A 21,674-nucleotide genomic window follows, 5' to 3' on the forward strand; every position below is an offset into this window, starting at 1 on the left:
CACTCCAAAATCAGCATTATTATCTTTGTAAAGCCATAACTGTATAGCTATTCAATCCAGGAGGCAAAAGAAAAGAGTCTAGGAGTCTAGAAAGTTTTTATTCAAATTTGGATTGGGAATACATTTCCCAGCATGCATCTATAACAAGGGTAGCCAAAGTGAGGCAGGCGGCTGTCATTTTATGGACCTGCAACTCATTCTAAGAATATAATTTAACAAGAACAAAATCAAAATATGAACTTACAATTAAACAAAATGTCATGTTGGAAGAACAGTGTAATAATAAAAAGTATCATGTAATTTTAGTAGCATTTTCTTAAAGTTGTAATATTGTGAAAAACAATGAGAAAAGATTTGTTTTTTTAAATGAGGTTGGGGAAAAGTTATGTAATGTATGAGAATAAAGTATTAATTATGAGAAGAACATTAAAAGAAAATTAAAAAACAAAAATGGCAGAAATGGGGGAAAAAACAGCTTATTTTACCAGAATAAACTTAAAATATTCTAAGAAAATATTTTAGTAGCATAGAATTGAGATATTAAAGAAATAATATATTAAAAAAATTAAGTCATGATATTATAAGAAACAAAATAAAGTTGTAAGTTTTGGAAAAATGTTAAAATGTTACAAGAATAATGTCAAAATATTAAAGGAATAACAATCATTACAAGAGAAAAATTGACATGTAGAAAGTTGGAAAATGAAAAACCAACAACAGCAGAAATGGGAAAAAATTTAATTTTATGAGAAAATATTAAAAATATTCAGAGAAAAATGTTGCATTTTAATGGGAATTAAGTCGCAACTTCATGAGAATAAACTCGTAATATTAGATGTCATTTTAGTCCCATAGAGTTGAACTATTAATTTTATTTTTTTTTAAGTCATAGTATTATGAGAAACAAACTAGGAAATTTAGGTTGAGGAAAAAGACACACTATTCCAAAAACAACATTTATAAGGATTATTTTTAAAAAAAGTTGAAATATTTTGAAAATAAAATAAAAAATAGTAAAAAACGGAGATGCATTTCTTTTTCCTACAAATATATATATATATATGTATAACTTCTTAGCATGCATGTGTTGCATTACACAATATCAACACTGCAGCCCTGACTCTGTGTCCACTTGAACCAGCTGAAAATAGTCATGATGGAGGAAAAGTCATCACATCTGTCTTCTCTTCCTCCGGGGTGGTCCTTGGAGGGATGAGGAGGGGCTTCCCCAGAGTCTCAGAGCTGAAGGAGCCATCACGGTACACCAGCCGTCCCCCCACGATGGTGGCAGTCACCACTCCTCGCAGTGTAACACCGAGGTATGGAGTTAACTTACACACACACACACACACAGTCAATCAGTGCCTGAAAAGATCATTTTGACTCCTTGTCCCCTACCTTGTTCTTATGATGGATGCCTTCCGCTTTAATCTGACAAAAAAAAGAGTAACAAAATGTCAAAAGCTGGGGCAGGGGGTGCTAGCTGCAGCACCCCCTGCAGATAGCGCCATCACACCTCCTTTTTATTTTAATGAAATATTTAATATCATTTTTAAGGGGATTTTGGGTACTGCCAATACATTCTGGGTTACCTTTGATACAAACCTCAAATTCTCTCTCCGGGTCCCAAATGACCAGGTCTGCATCATAGCCAGGTTCCAGGCTGCCCTTCTGCTGGCCGAGACCACACAACTGGGCTGTGTTTCGGCAGAGCAGGCGGACCACGTCGGCCAGCTGGAAGCCTCTCAGACCAGCTGAGGTCCAGAACAGCGGTAAGCCTGAAAAATAACATATGCTTCTTTACAAAAAAAACTCCACATTTTCCTCAGTTTGCATCCCGATGGTGTGTCCCAATACTTCTGTCCACATTCTATAGCTCATTAGTGTTGCTTGTTACCAAACTGCAGAGATGAAATTCCTCCCCAGGCCTGACTGAAGTCCCCACAGTCCAGCTTCTTGAGGTCAGGTGTGCAGGGGGAGTGGTCCGACACCACCATGTCGATCTGTCCAGCTTTCAGCGCCCCCCATAACAGCTCCTTATGGTAGGAGACGGGAGGGGGTCAAAACGGTCGGCGGGTGCTAATTACACGGTGGTTACCTGGTTTTTGGCTTCTCTGATGGGGGGGCAGCACTTGAACTGCGTGGCCCCGGCGGGTATGTTCTCCGCATTCAGGCTGAGGTAGTGGTGGGTGGTCTCCACCGTAAGGGGAGCGCCGGCCTGCCTCGCCTCCTGGATGAGGGTCAGCGGTTGAGCGGAGGACAAGTGGACCACATGGCAACGCACCCTGAAGCGCACACACACACACACACAAACAGAATGGTGGACACACACTTGATGATTGTTATTGTCACGGCGATGAGGACGCTCTCACTGGTACTGCAGGCAGAGCTGTGCCACGGTGCGGATGGCTTCCACCTCCATCACGTCCGGTCTGGATTGCAGGAAGGTGGTGTACTGGTTGGGGTCTGAATCAACACATGGGACACTTTTTACTGTGCTGTGTTCCATAGCCTGTTGCCATGGTAAGCCTCTTGATTGACAGCACATTTCTTTTTCTGTAAAACACCTAAAGTCAAACACCCTTGAGGTTGCACAATTCAGAACCCAACCAATATTTGCATCTTCTTTGGCTTTTTACATGTTTTTGGATCGTCTTCATGGGTTATGTTACATGAGACCTCAATTCAGTGAGCATCCAAATGTCTTTCGGATCGCCACTATCGTGACAGGACACCTCGGTTCAGCGAGCATCCCAGAGTTTTGCTTTTTCTTTGGCTTTTTGTGTCTTTTGGATCGCCACTATCGAAGACTTCACAGGAGACTTCAATTGTGGTTTTTCTTTGTGTTTTTTTATAGTAGTTATAAATGACATTACACATGATGCCAGTTCAGTGAGCATCAAACCATAGTTTTGCTTTTAGTGTCTTTTGGACCATCATTGGATTGTTTTTAGCATGTGTAACCGTGGCCACTGTATGCTTTCATTTTTTTGGATGCAACCCCCCCCACTGTGGAAAACATTTGGACCCTGCTGCCAGAAGCTGAGAGTGTACCAGCAGCAAGTAAATAAGTGAAAGTTACCACCATCGCCCCCGCTTGTTTGTTGGACCTCCCTCTCAGCATGAAACTAAAGGAGATAAAGAATAAGGCGTTTATTTTATGACGACAAAAGAATGCTGTCCTGGTGGGTGCCTCCCTTACCAACAGCACACTTCCTGTGCCTTGCAGCTGCTTCATGGCAGCGTGCAGGTCGCAGTCGCTCACATGGGGGAACTCGTCCACCCCGCTGTGGATGAGGAAGCACTTGAAACCGGCCACACCCGCCTGGATCATGGGCTGGAGCTCCAGCTGCAAGTGGAACGTTTGTTTAATTTTATACATGGTTAAGCATGTTAAAGAGATTTCTCTGCACTCCACCTGATTGCCAGGAATCACGCCCCCCCAGAAGGCTGTGTCCACAAAACACTTGCCCGTCGCCTCCCGCAACTTCTGCTGAAAATTAGCAAGCGTGGTGGTGGGAGGGATGCTGTTTCTGTGACAAAGAGAAAGAATTCACTTGAAAATCCACGTCCTTACCTACTCATCCACAGCCCCCCCTCCCCCACAGGTTAACAACCAAGCAAGCTATTCTCCTGTATGCCTATGCCTGTTTTTAGGTAACTTTACCTTTATACCCCACCTTAAAAACTGCTTAGCTTGCGTCAGTTGCTTTCAACCTTTTGACATCATGGGCCTAAAATCACCAAATCCAAAATCTGAGTGTGTAATGTGTAATTAATGCAACTCATTCATTCATTCATTTTCTACCGCTTTTTCCTCACGAGGGTTGCGGGGGTGCTGGAGCCTATCCCAGCTGTCTTCGGGCGAGAGGCGGGGTACACCCTGGACTGGTGGCCAGCCAATCACAGGGCACATATAGACAAACAACCATTCACACTCACATTCATACCTATGGACAATTTGGAGTTGCCAATTAACCTAGCATGTTTTTGGAATGTGGGAGGAAACCGGAGTACCCGGAGAAAACCCACGCATGCACGAGGAGAACATGCAAACTCCACACAGAGCTGGCCGAGGGTGGAATTCAACCCTGGTCTCCTAGCTGTGAGGTCTGTGATTAATGCAACTATAAAACCATAATTAATGAGTTACAAGAAAGTCTTTGTCCACCAAAGAAACCTGATTATGACATTCTTGAAGGTTTGTGCAGGAATTTTCTGAGCCAAAATGGCCGTTTTGGTGGCAGTTGGCCATGTGATGGCAATGTTGGCTTAAATGTTGGCTAAAGGTGTGATCTTGAGTCTGTTGATGACTTGACAATATCATCAAAGACTTGCAACTCGACTTTGACAACAATGACTTGAATTTCTGTATTTTATTTGGTAAACACTTAACAGTGCTGATGACTTGTAAGGACTCTATTTCAAACCTATGAGTTCGGACTTGGCTCAACCTGTCTTGTCTTGAATTGAGACTTGACTTGGACTTGCACATCATTAATTGAGACTTAGGATTAAGGACTTGAAACATTATGGTTTTCTCCCACCACAGCCTAAATAGGCAGGTGATATGTCGCCTGTTTATGTCTGCTTTGAGCAACTGCTCTTTCTGCAGCAAACATGCTTCGAAATGACCACAGTTACTATGTCATGGATGCCTGAGAGTTAAATATGATTTGTTTCGCTGCCCTTTAGCCTCTTCCTGAGTGTTTGGATGCAGGGTATTAATTGATTCCAGGAGTGAGGGCAGGGATTTTAGTTTATTGATTCGAACTTTGAACTTACAGCGGCATGTCCACAATGGTAGTAACACCTCCCGCCGCCGCCGCCCTAGTGGCAGTCCAGAAACCCTCCCACGAGGTGCGGCCGGGTTCGTTAACATGAACGTGGCAGTCCACGATCCCCGGCATCACCACACTGTCACCCACATCCAAGACCTGCAAAAGCGACACTTCTTTAGGCCCACACGTGCGCACATTGATGAGTCTGAGAGTCACATTACCGCAGAGGCAGCGTCCTCGGTAAACTCCTCGTCTGAGAGCACCTGGTGGATTTTACCATTCTTAATCACGACCACCGCAGGGTGGACTTCTCCCAAAAGAACCCTGGTGCTCCTCACAGCCGTCACTGTTGATCCCAGCTCCATGTCTGCATTCACGTCCAGTGAGTGTGTCAAAGTGCGCCTCTGAAAGTGGATCAGACACTGTGGTGCCACCGCCCTCCGCTAAATGCCCCCAAAGATAAGCACTGTTGACTTTTTGTGTAACACTTTCATACTTCTACAACAACAGGAGTGTCCAAACTTTTCTAAAATCAAAGGATACGGGGGCCACTTTGATATTTTTACATTTTCTAAAGCAACCCATGCAGACAAGTTCTATTTATTTCAAGATTCTGTTATCGATGAAAAAGTGTATTATTACTTTTTCTCAACTGCTCCTTTTCCCATTGTTGCTGTTGTTGTTCAATTTTAGAAATAGTTCAACTCCCATAACATAATGTCATAACGCCGTTACTGTCACATTATATTCCAAAAATTGTAGCTTGAATCTGTTTTGGGACTTATATTATTGCAAAAATTGTGTGGGGAAAAAGCAGAAAGATGTCATATGGGAAAGATATTCATTTATGTTGAAATATTTCTTTGGTTATCATTCAGGTCATTAATTTGATCAGAAAAATTATTTTACGTATTCACAATATGTCCTTCATTCTTGGGTGTGGCAAAATAAACAGACAGTATTAGTTTTCTGTTCTGTTCTGTATATGTTATAAGTATGCATGCAGCAAAGTTTACCTTCATTCAATGCGTGTCTGCCGATGTCACGTTATCATTCTGTGAAAATGTTATACAAACTTTAATGCAGTAAGAAAACACGCTCGCCTCCGCCCAAATGATCCACAAAAACTTGTTCTTGTTGATGTATCCGCCTGATGCTTTTTTTTTAAAATCTAACGTCATCGCTGACGTGCATTGAAATTCAATACTTAAATCGCGTCAAAAAATAATAGTGTAATACACTGTACATATGTAAACGCATTACTTCCGGGTTGGTTTCTGACCACGTGACAAGTGTTCAATAAAGTTATTGCAAAGTAGGAAGGAGGCATACCTATTACTCCCGTCAATAATAATAGTGTAATGCACTGTATATACATAAACACATTACTTCCGGGTTGGTTACTGAACATGTGACACGTGACGTGTTCAATAAAGTTATTATAAAGTAGGAGGGAGACATACCTATCTACGTAGACGCCGCATCGAGCACTGGGCCGTACGTCAACGTCGCCGCCATATTGGATGTCTCAAGGCTGCGCTGTAAATGAAGATAAGTAAATGTTACTTTCATAAAGACCCTTTCTGCAAAGACATTTAAATTGATGCCTCACGTTTATACATTCATACACGCACTAATATACTTGGGAAACAGTTAGCCAAAAACTGTATTTGATCTCCTAAGATGACTAAGATAAGACAAATATACAAAGTATATCAAGTATGCCTAAAAATAAATTAAATCTTTCCAAAAAAAAAATCAAATCAAGGCACAAGAAACACAACTGTATGCTTATATAAAACATGTAATACTATTCAGAGATTTGTGGAGTAACCAACAAAACAACTGTACTCATGTTTTAAGAATATTATTACTGTGGAACAATTTTACTCAAGAAAAATTAAAAGATTAAAATACCTAGTTTTTGGTGCCTGTAACTGTTTCCCATTTATTAATACGTGCCTGGTTGTATGAACGAAAGGCAGTAACTTACGTTTCTTTGCAGAAAGGCGCTTTATGAAAGCAAGTGCTCATTTTCAGAGCAGCCTTGACACATCCAATATGGCGGCGACGTTGACGTATCCCAGCAGTAGTCAAACTCCCGCGATATTTATGGCTGGGGCTGCTAGTGTAACGACTGAATGCTCGCTGAATGTTACCTAGATATACTGTTCACATATTTAACAATTTTATATCAAACTGTGGTATAGTTGATATAATTCAAAGGGAAACTGGGATGCAGTGATCCCCTTCGGCCACCGTAGTATTAATATCGACAGTGGCCAGAATTTGCAGAATCGCCCAGCCCAAGTTTTCAGGTTCAGCCCCGTTGGTGTGCGTCATGACGTAATGCTCCATGTGTCACATGCTATTGGCTGAGCAGTCTGGTGGAGTGAATTCTGCTTGTTATTATGATTATGTAATGCGCCGGATGCTGCACGACGGACAGAATAAGGCAGGGAATGGGTGGATGAATGGGTGGATATATAAGAATGCAAAGATAAATGCATGAATGAATGAATACGTTCGAGTCCAAGTGAGGAGTGCACACATACCTTTCGTCAGCACACAGGTGAATGCAGCGTGCATTGATGACTTTAAATGCGTGCATTGCAGCGTGATCTTGTCGTTTGGACATCACTGGCCTCTCCCTCTCTCACTTTCACTCTCTCACTCTCTCTCTCTCTCTCTCACATACACAACACACAGGCGTGAAGTGTGCGCTAAACGGTACGACTGGGCGCCTTTCTCCTTTGGAGTTCCATCAAGGTAGCGTTAAACCAATGCGGCTTTGTTGCGGAGCCGCAGGAGCCGTATCAGCATCATCATCTACATCCTTATCACCGCCCTGACAAGCAATGGCGGGCCCGGAGCAGCAGCAGCAGCAGCAGCAGGTGGAGGAGGAGAAGGAAGAGAAGGCCGAGCAATTAGATGATGCGGAGATGGCGCTGCAAGGCATCAACATGCTGCTGAACAACGGCTTCAAGGAGAGTGACGAGCTCTTTAGGAGATACAGGTATGGGACTCGAACCTCACACCTTCTGTGTGTGTGTGTGTGTGTGTGTGTGTGTTAACACGTCATGCACGACACGAGATGAGACGAGTTATTGTTATTATGTACAATATCTGAGCAATGCTGTAAGGATAATTCACATTCATGACGTCACATCCGGACTTTACGGCAGTCTACAAGGAAGGGGGAGGAGCCAAGCTATTGACATTGTTTTGTAGTCAAGACACATCAACAAGTTTTCAAAAGAAAGTAAATTCATAGCCATTGTAAAAATAATAATACAAAACATATGTTTTATTGTATATTGCATTACCATTGCATTACACTTTTATTTCCTTCTCTGTGTTAGGACCCAGAGCCCGCTGATGAGCTTTGGGGCCAGTTTCGTCAGTTTCCTGGTGAGTGTGCACCCCCCCCCCAAGAACATTACATCAGATATGGTGTACAGTAGAAGTCCGTTCCTGTGCCTCAAGGTTCAATATGAAATAAATATTGCATATCATTATGTACCTTTATCTTGGGGCCTTAAAGGGACTTTATGTTGCTCACAACAGTAAAAGTCAGATGACCAAATAATGGATCCGCTCATAAAAAGGCCTAAAAATGCGTATTTTCCAAACTAGTGTTATCGGTCGCAACGTGTATAATTTTTCTCCTTTTTTTAACATATATTTTTTATGAACTTTCTTCTTCTACATTGTTTTTTCTCATACTACATAATACATAATAACACTTTATTTTTTATATAATATAATATATGGTATAACCCACCTTTTGTAACCTTTTCCCAACCTAATTTTCAGAAAATGTATATTTTTGCAATTTTTTTTTCTCTTAATATTATGACTTGACTCCATGGTTGTCCACAGGGCCCCCCGGTGGGTTTTTTATTGGTCTGCGGCACTTTCTAAAAACATAATTTAACAAGAAAACTAGAAAAACTAAACCCAACAACAGCAACAATGGAAAAAATAGAAGCAATTTTAAAAGAATAAAATGAAAATATATAGAGAGTCATATTATAAAATTAAAAAAATGCAATTTTAGTAGCATAGAGTTGAAATAAAGAAAAAATATGTTTTTTTCCAAAATAGTAATATTATGACAAACAATCAAGACAAAATATTTTTTGTAAAATTATGTTTGTGAAAAAGTAAATATAAATTCTGGTAACAAAGACAAAATGTTATTGGAATAAAGTCATAGTATGAACAAAATGTATTTAAGGGAAAAGTTCAAATACTTTTTGGAAAATATAAAAAAAACAAACAAAAGCAAAATGAAAAAAAGTAGCATTTTCCTTGAAACATATAACTTTTTTGCATATGCTTTACAAAATAACAACGTGCCAAAGTCGTATCCTTTCATTTTTCACAATGTGGCCCTCACTGGAAACAGTTTGGACACTCCTGCATTACTCTTAATGTTTTTGTCATGATTCTTGTAAAATAACTGCTCTTTTTTTGTTTTATTGCTGTTGTTGTCTTTAAGTCTTTAATGGCCCACAGGCTGCACCTTGATACCTCTGCTCTAGACCCTATGAATACACCTCTCACACTTACGAAGCGCTTTATACATTATACAGTATTGTGCAGGGACACAATGTCACAACTTGTCAAAGCATCTTCCTGCTGGAAAATGTTGAGTGAAATAACTGCTTCCCCGCAAGATACTGCAGCGCCCACAAACCACCTTCTATTTAACTTACCATTCAAGAGACAATGCAATCTGCACTAACGCCAAACCAGGAATAGGCGGGGATCAACTGTTTGGTATCAGCAGCACGACTCAGGCAGAGCTACCATTGCCACTTCCCATCCATGACCCTAATGGAGCTATCTCACATTAGTATCCTCATGATGGAGGACGTCTTTCTTTCCCCTGACACACAGATGATGTCATCCTCTGGACACAGATGTCAAATAACCATGAAGGTGGGGGTGGGGGTGCACTGACTCTAGCAGCTATTGTGATGATTCATGCATTTGCAGATGTAGAGCTTCCTTTGTTTGTTTTGTTTTCTTATTAAATTATATTTTTAGAATGTGCCTCAGGCCAATAAATCAGCCATGGGCTTCAAATGGTACCCAGACTGCACTTTGGACACCCCTGCTTTATGACTAGAGGTCAGGGGACACACCTAATTAGTCAGTTTATCAGAGTCTGGACTCAATCCGTAGTCTTCATCTTAGCGAGACATTTTGGATGATAATAGCATGCTTCCAGCTTTGTGGGAACATTTTTGGGAAGACCCTTTTCATATCCCAGGATGTCCAGTCGAGGGGAAGCATTAGTCTTCAAGCATAAAGCTGTAATTGAGGCAACCGGACTATTGGGTTTTTTTGTATTAATTGTGGCCCAGTGTGGCTGGTGAAAGGCCGTCCTGCATAACAGGATGTGGTGGTGCTTTGCAGAACGCCATGATGACATTCGAGGAGGAGAAGATGCAGACGGCCTGCGATGACCTGAGGACCACGGAGAAGCTGTGTGAGAGCGACAGTGTTGGAGTGCTGGAGACAATCAGAAACAAGATTAAGAAGAGTGTGAGTCTGTTAAAAAAACTGGTAGAATGAAAAAGACACCGAAAGGCAAGGACTGTTTTTGAGTTGGTGTGTTTTGCGTGCACAGATGGACTCCCATAGGTCGGGGGTCGTCGTCGTGGACCGCCTGCAGAGACAGATCATCGTTGCAGACTGTCAGGTCTACCTTGCCGTGCTCTCCTTCGTCAAGCAGGAGCTTTCAGGTGGGTGACTTTTAATTGATTTTTGACAAAGAGGACTCAAGCTATTAGGTGCTAAAAAAAAAAGTGTAGCGTTTAGCATTTTTGTTGTTGTAAAACCATCAGAGGGAACGCTCACTTCAGCTTGTTTTTTGTTTACTGCGTCATCGTAATAGAGGGTAGTGCCAAAATAATTACTGATCTTTAAGCCCTCATCAGCAGGCGTATTTTTCATTGAATTTGAAGTAAAAATTGAGTTTTTACTAGAAATCAGAGAGAAAAGTAAAACTGACTTAAAAAAAAAACAAATAACCAAACAGAAAAAAAACCTACAAAACAAGCCACACACAGCCAGAAGAGACAATTACATGTAAAATTACATCTAAAAAACCCAAAGCAAATTAATAAATGAACAAATATTAGGTGATAATAAATGGAGGGAGGTAAAGTTATGGAAATACACTAAGAAGGATCCCCATATATTCATTCATTTTCTACCACTTATCCTCACGAGCGTCGCGGGGGTGCTGGAGCCTATCCCAGCTGTCTTTGGGCAAGAGGCAGGGTACACCCTGGACTGGTCACTAGCACATAGAGACAAACAACCATTCACACTCACATTCATACAATTTGGAGTGGCCAATTAACCTAGCATGTTTTTGGAATGTGGAATTGAACCCTGGTCTCCTAGCTGTGAAGTCTGCACACTAACCACTAGACCGCCATGCCGCCCCCCCAAGAACATATTTTGTAAATAGGAAGTGTTTTAGTGGTGATTTATACCTGTGAGCAAGACAAGTATCTTGCCGTCCCTTGTCAAAGTGTGCTGTGTAAATAAAGTTGTGTGTGCCGCCAGCTTACATCAAAGGTGGCTGGATTCTGCGCAAGGCGTGGAAAATGTACAACAAGTGCCACAGCGACATCAGCCAGCTGCAGACCAGCTGCCAGCAGAGGGCGGCTGACCGCGGCGAGTTGCTCTCAGCTGACAACGCCAACCACAACGAGGCGGTGGTGGAGAACGACGTGACTGCCGAGGCCCTGGACCGCCTCAAAGGCTCGGTCAGTTTCGGCTACGGTCTCTTCCACTTGTGCATCTCCATGGTGCCACCGCACCTGCTGAAGATCATCAACCTGCTGGGCTTCCCCGGTGACCGCCTGCAGGGCCTCTCCTCGCTGATGTACGCCAGCGAAAGCAAGGACATGAAGGCGCCGCTCGCCACGTCAGTATTTGTTACACTACTCGCTGGGCGCCATGATGCTCTTGATGTCTCACATGTCACCTTTGTCAGGTTGGCCCTCTTGTGGTACCACACGGTAGTGCTGCCTTTCTTTGCGCTGGATGGCTCCGACACGCACACCGGCCTGACGGAAGCCAAGGAGATCCTTCAGAGGAAGTCGGTTGTTTACCCCAACTCCTCCCTGTTTATGTTCTTTAAGGGGCGTGTCCACAGGCTGGAGGTGAGTGCAGCCAACAGAGAGCAGTCATGAGTGGACACATTTGTACAGAATGCTGCTTCATGAACGAGTTGGCAGATGTTTTGCTAGTTCCATAGCTAGATGCGTGTAATGGATAGGTGTCTATGGAGGCTAGTTAGGTAGTGGGGTAACTAGACGGGCATAATGGATTGGTGGCTATGGAATCTAGACAGGTGTAATGGATAAGTGGCTATGGAGACTAGCTAGGTAGTGAGGTACTGTAGCTAGACGGGTATAATGGATAGGTGGCTACGGAAGCTGGTTAGGTTGTGGTGTCGCTAGACGATATGAAGGATCAGTGGGTATGGAGGATAGCTAAGTAGTGAGGCACTGTAGCTAGACGGGTATGATGGCTAGGTGGCTACAGAGGCAAGATAGATAGTGGAGTAGCTAGTCGGGTATAACGGATCGGTGGGTACGGAGGCTAGGTAGGTGTAATGGATAAGTGGCTATGGACACTAGATAGGTAGGGATGTAGCTAAGCAGGTATAATGGCAGGGGTATCTAGATGTGTATAATAGATCGGTGGGTTTGAGGCTAGTCAGGTAGTCTGGTAGCTAGGTGGGTATGATGACTAGGTGGCTACGAAGGCAAGATAGTGGAGTAGCTAGACGGGTATAATGGATTGGTGCGTACAGAGGCAAAATAGGTAGTGGGTTAGCTTGGCGGGTATGATGGATAGGTGGGTATGGAAGCTAGTTAGGTAGTGTGGTAGCCAGATGGGCATGATAGATTGGTGGCTACCAAGGGTTGATAGGTCATGGGGTAGCTGTGCGGGTATGATGGATAAGTGGGTATAGAGTTTTGATAGTTAGTGTGGTAGCTAGACAGGTATGATGCATAAGTGGGGATGGAGGCTAGATAGGCAGTGGGGTAGCCAGACGGGCATGATAGATTGGTGGCTACCAAGGCTTGATGGGTAGTTGGGTAGCTAGACAGGTATGATGCATAGGTGGGTATGGAAGCTAGATAGGTAGTGGGGTAGCCAGACAGGCATGATAGATCGGTGGCTACCGAGGCTCGATAGGTAGTGGGGTAGGTGTGTGGATATGACAGATAAGTGGGTATACATTTTTTATAGTGTGATAGCTAGACGGGTTTGATGGATAGGTAGATACGTAGTTAGTTATCTAGGTTGCTAGATTGGCATCTTGGGCAGTAGTTTGAAGGCTAATATGGACATGTGAGTCTTTAGCAAAATTATGGCATGGCTAGGTAGTTTAGGACTTAGGTTGCCAGATACAGTGAGTGCTGAGTGCATGCGAGTGATGTGTTCAGGTACCATCTGATCATTATGGTTTCTTCTCTATCCTCAGTGTCACATCAACAGTGCTCTGGCCTGCTTCCACGACGCATTAGAACTGGCTTCTGACCAAAGAGAGATCCAGCACGTGTGTCTGTATGAGATCGGTACGCCTACCATAAGTCGGCCATGGTGCTGCTTCAGTGCTTTATGATTTTATTAAGTCTGATTTATTTGTCTTTGTGCGGCAGGCTGGTGCAGCATGATTGAAATGAATTTTGAAGACGCCTACCAGTCATTTGAGCGCCTGAAGAACGAGTCGCGCTGGTCACAGTGCTACTACGCCTACTTGACAGGAGGTCAGCCTGTTAGCATTAGCGGCGCAGCACTGTTGCAGTCGTACTTAATGGTTTGTGTCACTGTCAGTGTGTCAGGGTGCCTCGGGTGACCTGGACGGAGCCAGCGGAGTCTTCAAAGACGTGCAGAAGCTGTTCAAGAGGAAAAACAACCAGATTGAGCAGTTTGCCGTGAAAAGGGTGGGCGTGGCCGAAGGATGAGCATCATGTCTGGGATGACAAGGCAGCTGAGCAGTGTGCTTTTGTGTGTGCAGGCTGAGAGGCTGAGGAAAATGTCTCCCAGCAGAGAGCTTTGCATCCTGGGCGTCATTGAAGTGTTGTATCTATGGAAAGCTCTTCCTAACTGCTCCTCCTCCAAGCTGCAGATCATGAACCAAGGTGATAACCTCGTTACACTCATGAATAAATAATATGTCTTTTTTCCATACTGAAGGGCACGTCGCGATTTAATTTATCTAACGTCCACATCAACAAGGCTGTGCATGAATTATGCATAATGCAGTTTACTACCTAGCAGCCACCGCTAGAGGGTGCAATTACATCTGTCTGTAATTGGCGCCTAAAAGGAATTGTTTCACATTAGTTGAGTGTGAAAACACTGAAAACAAATTACACAATGAGAATATAGGCATACTGCTTTTGAGGAAAATGTTGTAATTTTCCAAGGATCAAGCCATCATTGGGAGAAGTCAATGTGATTATTTTTTTGTGAAAAATGCAACTTATGGACAACAAATTTTCATTTTTTTGTGAAATTATTGTGATTATGATTAGGAGTTCTGTCTTTAAATACATGACTTCACAAAAGACAATAGGATTTATCCATACGGTTTTGTTGTTGTTGTTGTTTTTTTTTACTAAATAAGACATCCGACTTGCAAGTCATGTTGCCAGTTTGTTTGTTAAAAGTTGAAATACTTAGAAAGCAACTGGCGGGCCAGATTCAAATGCTTGATAGGCCGCATGTGGCTGCCGGGCCGTAGTTTGCCCACCCCTAAAGTCTGATTACTTCCATAGAAATATACACATTCTTTTCTTGAAAAACTACTTTACACTAAACTTATTAATATTACATAATAATAATAATAATTCCTGTATGTATAGTTTTTGGAAATATATATATTTGTTCACATTTTTGTCTTAGAAAAATTTGTTTTATTCACATAAAAATCTTTTTTTTTAAAGTAGGTCTGCATGCTCCAAAAATATTATTTTATTTTCATAAAAATATGCCTTTTAAAAATATTAATGAATGCTCAACTTACAAAAATATACATAATACACACATAATTCTAACTTTTTTCTTGCAAAACTAACTTTTTCTTCTGAAAAAATTGTTCTTGAAACATTACGACTCTATTCATATAAGGATCTTAAAAAATCTAGGCCTCTATTTCCCCTAAAATCTGTTTTGATAAAAAAAAAATGCCTCACGAGGGTCGCGCGGGTCTTCTGGAGCCTATCCCAGCTGACTTTGGGCGAGAGGCGGGGTACACCCTGTACTGGTGGCCAGCCAATCACAGGGCACATATAGACAAACAACCATTCACACTCACATTCTGGCTATATTCAGTTTTTCTCCAAATAATATAATGTAATCTGAAAATGTCTTTGAATGTTTCTTCTTTTGGGTGTCCAGTGTTGCAGCGACTTGATGACACGTCTTGCAGGGGCCTCAAACATCTTCTCCTTGGATCCATCCACAAGTGTCATGGGAACATGAGGGACGCCGTGCAGGTACTTCACCAATTACACTTTGTCTGCCATAATGCAAGTAATAGTCACCTGCCGTGCGCGTACCTTGCAGGCTTTCCAGATGGCCGCCAGAGACGAGTACGGGCGACAGATTAATTCCTACGTTCAGCCGTACGCCGTCTACGAGCTGGGCTGTATATTGCTCGCCAAGCCAGAGGTCAGTCTGCCACATCTGGTCTGTTCTTACTGACAGCTGTTGTCACTCAGTCACCTTACCAAAGTGTAAATGTGATTTTGTTTTATGCAAACCAGACTGTGGGCAAGGGGAGATCATTCCTACTTCAAGCTAAGGTAACATAAAGAAATCCTTCATGGCTTTTCCTTTTCAGTCCTTCCATTCCACTGATTCTCTTCCTGAAACGTTTCCAGGAGGATTTCACAGGCTACGATTTTGAAAACAGGCTTCACGTGCGTATCCATTCGGCGTTGGCCTCGCTGAAGGAAGTAGTGCCTCAGTGACTCCAAAAGGGGGGGAGGGGGGCAGGCAGCGTTTTTACACCACGTGGTAGCCACCCTCCACGGAAGCCTTATAAGCTTCCAGACCCGCTGGATATACTTGTTTCTTATCCACATGATCCACAACAGGAACCACCTTGAGTAGGCATTGGGACCCCTCCGTTCCTCCAAAAAAGTGGGAGATATGATTTATATTTACTTGCTAAACATGTTAAGTATGTTTTAAATCATCACTTTTATGTTTGCGGGGGCACGAAATGCAACCATGTGAGGCGAAAATGTCACTAGACGAACACAAATCACATAAATAAATAATAAAATATCTGTTGAAAATGTAAAAATGAGGCAACAATGCATAATTTTGATGTTATTTCAAGGGGGACAAGTCCTAAAAAAAAAGCGTCTCTACCCTGGCCTGACAGCGTAATACACGACTTTGAAACTAGACCTGTTCGTGAAAGCAACAGTGTGCACTATGCATGGTCCATCAGGGTGACTTTCAAGTCTGAAATGTACACTTCAAGTCCCAAATACAGCACAAATGGTGCTGAAAGGTGCTGGTTCATGACAAATAATTACAACAGTGAAACCTTGGTTTTTGTCCGCCCTGAGAACCATTTTTCATCTATTTGTTCCTCAACTTCAGGGGGTTCCAAAGTGGGGCCATTTGCTGACTGTGGCTGTTTTTTTACAAAGAAAATATTGGCCTGCAGGCACATTCTAAAAAATATAATTTAACAGGATACAAAAAGCAATAATCAAAATCGTAATCAAACAGAAAAAAGTTGTAGTTTTACAAGAATAATGTTGTAATATTATGAGAATAAATGCAATCCTTTGTGGAAAGGACAAAGTAAACAGCCACAGTGATATTACAGAAATAAAATAGTCACACATATTAGTAATAGTAATAGTGGTAATGAAGTATGAACCATGATAGTAAACACATATTATAACATTATAGGGTGTCATTGGCTTTACATGTACGTATTTCTTATGGAAAAAATCACTTGGGTTTTCACACTTTCACACTCCGTTTTTGTCGGACGTACTAATGAAAACCGAGGTTTCACTGTCCTGGTTTTATTTGAGCAGTGTTTTGTGTAATGCGTAATGTTTCCCCTCTCCTATTGCAAGTTTACAAGCGTAAAAGGCGTGCTAATGAACTGGACGAAGCATCTGTTATATAAGTACTGTACTGTAATAACAAACGTGTGTCAACAGCTGCAGTCATTTTCTGTGTTTACAAACCCATGTTAGAGATTGTGAAGTATATACAGTGAAGAAAATAAGTATTTGAACACCCTGCTATTTTGCTATTTCTCCCACTTAGAAATCATGGAGGGGTCTGAAATTTTCATCGTAGGTGCATGTCCACTGTGAGAGAGATAAACTAAAAAGAAAAATCCAGAAATCACAATGCATGATTTTTTAACAATTTATTTGTGTGATACAGCTGCAAATAAGTATTTGAACACCTGAGAAAATGAATGTTAATATTTGGTACAGTAGCCTTTGTTTGCTATTACAGAGGTCAAACGTTTCCTGTAGTTTTTCACCAGGTTTGCACACACTGCAGGAGGGATCTTGGCCCACTCCTCCACACAGATCTTCTCTAGATCAGTCAGGTTTCTGGGCTGTCGCTGAGAAACACGGAGTTTGAGCTCCCTCCAAAGATTTTCGATTGGGTTCAGGTCTGGAGACTGGCTGGGCCATGCTAGAACCTTGATATGCTTCTTACGGAGCCACTCCTTGGTTTTCCTGGCTGTGTGCTTCGGGTCGTTGTCGTGTTGGAAGACCCAGCCACGACCCATCTTCAATGCTCTGACAGAGGGAAGGAGGTTGTTCCCCAAAATCTCACAATACACGGCCCCAGTCATCCTCTCTTTAATGCAGTGCACTCGTCCTGTCCCATGTGCAGAAAAACACCCCCAAAGCATGATGCTACCACCCCCATGCTTCACAGTAGGGATGGTGTTCTTCGGATTGTACTCTTCATTCTTCTTCCTCCAAACACGCTTATTGGAATTATGACCAAAAAGTTCTATTTTGGTCTCATCTGACCATAAAACTTTCTCCCATGACTCCTCTGTATCATCCAAATGGTCATATGCAAACTTAAGACGGGCCTTGACATGTGCTGGTTTAAGCAGGGGAACCTTTCGTGCCATGCATGATTTCACATCATGACGTCTTAGTGTATTACCTACAGTAACCTTGGAAACGGTGGTCCCAGCTCTTTTCAGGTCATTGACCAAGTCCTGTCGTGTAGTTCTGGGCTGATTCCTCACCTTTCTTAGAATCATTGAGACCCCACGAGGTGATATCTTGCATGGGGCTCCACTCCGATTGAGATTGACCGTCATGTTTAGCTTCTTCCATTTTCTAATGATAGCTCCAACAGTGGACCTTTTTTCACCAAGCTGCTTGGTAATTGCTCCGTAGCCCTTTCCAGCCTTGTGGAGGTGTACAATTTTGTCTCTGGTGTCTTTGGACAGCTCTTTGGTCTTCGCCATGTTACAAGTTAAAGTCTTACTGATTGTATGGGGTGGACAGGTGTCTTTATGCAGCTAACGACCTCAAACAGGTGCATCTGATTCAGGATGATACATGGAGTGCAGGTGGACTTCTAATGGGCAGACTAACAGGTCTTTCAGGGTCAGAATTCTAGATGATACACAGGTGTTCAAATACTTATTTGCAGCTGTATCACACAAATAAATTGTTAAAAAATCATGCATTGTGATTTCTGGATTTTTCTTTTTAGTTTATCTCTCTCACAGTGGACATGCACCTACGATGAAAATTTCAGACCCCTCCATGATTTCTAAGTGGGAGAAATAGCAAAATAGCAGGGTGTTCAAATACTTATTTTCTTCACTGTATTTTGGGTCCCCCCCTCCACACACACATCCTTGTCCCTGTGTCGGATGTAAACTGTGATAAATGTCGAGGTGGCCACAGGTTGGTGGTCAGTGTGCTGTGAGTAAAGTCAAATCACTGTAACATAACAAGCACTCTGGGGGGATTTGCAGTCATGGTAATCCGCAAAGGTTGAATCCAGGCATAGGTAACGATGTTTCACCTTTAAATCGAAAGACTTCTTTAGCTCTACATTCTAGGTGTGGAGTCTCAACAGGGTGGTTGTTGTTGACAATCTTTTGGGAGACAGATGTCAGGCAATGGGTGAAAACTCAAGAGGCTTTTTGGATTAAAGGTGAAACCAGGGGTGGTCTTACCATAAGGCAAACTTATAGTGGCTTATAGTCCAGTATGTCTTATATATGTACAAATCTGTTTTTCACCCTAAATTTAGCGGATGTGGCTTACACTGGTGCAGCTTATACACCTGAAATTGCGTTACATCAAAATGCATAATTTATCATGATCTAATCATGATCATATTGATTCCAGAAGATGGAAGGGACACAAACTTGTAGGCACAATTTGGAAAAAAATGAAGCAGAGTTACCGCAGTAGAGTGGAGAAGAGGAGAAGACTAAATAGTAACAAATCCAGTTGCCTTGATTTAACTTTTTGCAGAATAACAGGCACTCATTGATTCAGGCTTTTAAATCTTGTTCAAATGGAGGTTCCATCAGGGTGTGGACGTGTCACTGAATTCCACAATAAACTCTTCTCCCTCAAATCAACTACTGATGTATTTTGTGCTTTGCATTTTTTCACTGGTGAAAACTATCACCCTAATTAGCATGCAGAATAGTGAACTACACACCAAGGAACTAGACTGCTTGCCATGAAATCAAATGCCAAGTAAAAATGTAAGAATGACTATTTAAACATAATACATAAAAATAATAATACAAAAAAAAATACATAGATGCATATATACTAGTATACATGTCATTTTATCTAAATATGTTGATTTAAGCGTGGCAGATTTTTATTTCAGAAATATTTATTGAATGTGACAGAAAAATATAAAACGGCTGCAATAAAAAATATGTAATTTTAAAAGAATGTTTACGTTAAAATATTAAGGGAAAATTGAAAGTTGTATTTATATGAGAATAACATTGTAAAATGGGGAAAAAATTTAATAGCAAGTTGAAATATTAGAAATATTTTGGTAAAGTTGAAATATGAGAGACAAAAACAAGGGTGTCATTATTTATTAAATTGGGGCAAAGTTACTATATGGTATACATATCTTAAATGAAAAAACTTTTAAAAAAACAATTTTATGAGAATAAAGTCAAAATATTGAGCAAAAAAGTTGCACTTTTACGAGAATAGACTTGTAATATTATGAGGAAACAAAAGTTGAAATATTAAAGGAAAACATATTTTGTCAAGTTGTAATATACAGTATATGAGACAAAAACAAAGATGTAATTTTTGAAAAATAGCATTGTGGAAAAGTTTGATGAAAACAGCAGAAATGGAAAAAAACAGCAGTCATTTTAGAAGAATAAAACCAAAATATAAATCTATTATATATATGCTTTTTCCACATTTCTGACCTATAAATGTAGTTAGAATGTTGTATTCTCGTGTTAAACTACGCCAACATTTCAGATAATGACGTCTGGCATTTGGAAGTGAGCTCAAGAACGCTTGGTTTCAGAAAGTTAATTTATTATCAACTCCTATACCGACGGGGGCGGGGTTCCGCAGGAGTCCGGAAGTCCTTGGGAAAGCTTGGGAGTGGGACCAATCACAGCGGCGTGGGCGTGGGTGGAATCAACTACAAGCTGGAATTGGCGCAGATTCTGGAAGATCTAGAAATCTTTCTGGAGTTATTGGGTGTAGCTGCTCTGTAAGAGTCCACAACTTAATACAAAGGGTGGAAAATTAGCATAATAGGTCTGCTTTAAGTATTATCTTTTAAGTTGTAACATAAAGGGAAACAAAACTAAATGATTATTTAGTTCATAATACAAGTTAATAAAAGTTGAAAATTAAACAAAACAATAGAAAAATGAGAAAACACCGAGCAAAGAGTCAACTTGATGCTATAATAAAAACCCCACGCAAATAAAGTACTGTAGTTTGGCTATGACGTATTAGCCAAAGTGCACACCTCCCCGCTCTTCCCACCACCGCATTGATGCTGTTACCTCCCTCGGCGGTGACGTCATCGCCCGGTGGCAGCATCCTCAGTGAGAGGACGACGTGAAGGCGACACAACCATTTTGGACGCCTGAGGACATCCCAGCCCAACTATCAAGCAACACTACGCTGCACTGACACATTTCTTCCCGGGTGGACTGAGCACACCGAGCCTCTTTATTTCATGGCGGCCGGAGGCTGCTAGCAGGAGCCCGGGGAGGACGAGGAGGAGGCGAGGAGGAGGACGCGGATCTAAAAAACGACGACGGAACTCCACTGCCCACACGGTGCTAGCATCACGTATGTACACTGACATTTGATATTATTCCTTTAAAACTTGGATTCTACGCTGTGTACGGTGGCCTTTATTGATTAAGACATTTTTGGTTGAAATCTCCTGGGAGGACGTGGGCTCAGGGTGCGGCCATTGAGGAGGCTACCACTGCCCGACTCCAGGACACTTGTCATGTCTAAATAAATACGATTTCAAGCATTTAACGTGGTCAGCTTCCAAAGACGGACACATTTACCCTGAAATATAATGTCTCTCCGCGATATATATATATTAACATTTGAATGTTGCTGGGTTCTGTCATATCATATATCATTGGCACAAATCATACATTCAAATGTTATTTATTGGTAAAATTCGTCCTTCTAAAAGCCTTTAAGCCACCCAGAAGGTGACATTTTGACAAGTAAGGGTACATTTATTAGCCTTTGTCACCAGCCCTTTAACAGGGTGGCCGCCCTATAGGCTGCATCGTCATCCAGCGTCCTTCTCTGTCCACAAAATATCACA

The 21,674-nt window shown here is 41.8% G+C and overlaps 4 protein-coding genes across 18 annotated transcripts in view; 2 read left to right on the forward strand and 2 right to left on the reverse strand.

Moving 5' to 3' along the window:
* dtymk (deoxythymidylate kinase (thymidylate kinase)) overlaps positions 1-21,674 on the reverse strand; it is a 35,831-nt gene that overhangs the window by 8,759 nt on the left and 5,398 nt on the right. The gene's annotated exons all lie outside the window — the stretch shown is intronic.
* Positions 80-6,172, reverse strand: LOC131129351 (allantoinase, mitochondrial). Its single transcript, XM_078790223.1, has 12 exons — positions 5,798-6,172; positions 5,003-5,224; positions 4,786-4,937; positions 3,419-3,533; positions 3,203-3,349; positions 3,086-3,128; positions 2,373-2,493; positions 2,099-2,285; positions 1,898-2,036; positions 1,606-1,778; positions 1,399-1,431; positions 80-1,331 (listed from the first exon to the last, which is right to left on the reverse strand). Exons 1-12 carry the CDS (start codon positions 5,801-5,803, stop codon positions 1,152-1,154), a joined length of 1,518 nt encoding a protein of 505 aa, XP_078646349.1. The 5' UTR covers positions 5,804-6,172; the 3' UTR covers positions 80-1,151.
* LOC131129350 (tetratricopeptide repeat protein 39C) lies at positions 7,199-17,070 on the forward strand. The gene is made up of 15 exons (XM_058072812.2): positions 7,199-7,353; positions 7,491-7,797; positions 8,144-8,192; positions 10,209-10,337; positions 10,423-10,537; positions 11,370-11,733; positions 11,803-11,971; positions 13,306-13,399; positions 13,484-13,591; positions 13,659-13,768; positions 13,843-13,966; positions 15,228-15,325; positions 15,396-15,500; positions 15,596-15,634; positions 15,713-17,070. Exons 2-15 carry the CDS (start codon positions 7,640-7,642, stop codon positions 15,800-15,802), a joined length of 1,752 nt encoding a protein of 583 aa, XP_057928795.2. The 5' UTR covers positions 7,199-7,353; positions 7,491-7,639; the 3' UTR covers positions 15,803-17,070.
* Positions 20,879-21,674, forward strand: part of kif1aa (kinesin family member 1Aa) — a 46,194-nt gene continuing 45,398 nt past the window's right edge. For 6 of the 15 annotated variants that reach the window (XM_078790227.1, XM_078790231.1, XM_078790232.1 and 3 more), the window contains exon 1: positions 20,880-21,172. The gene's annotated coding sequence lies outside the window, so the exon portion shown is untranslated. Of the gene's footprint in view, positions 21,173-21,674 lie in introns of all 15 variants that reach the window. The other 9 variants (XM_078790230.1, XM_058072794.2, XM_058072802.2 and 6 more) reach the window with 2 other exon arrangements.

This window comes from Doryrhamphus excisus, linkage group LG4 (genome assembly GCF_037039965.1).
Source record: "Doryrhamphus excisus strain RoL-2023G ecotype Guam linkage group LG4, RoL_Dexc_Guam_v1.1, whole genome shotgun sequence".
NCBI lineage: Eukaryota > Metazoa > Chordata > Actinopteri > Syngnathiformes > Syngnathidae > Doryrhamphus > Doryrhamphus excisus.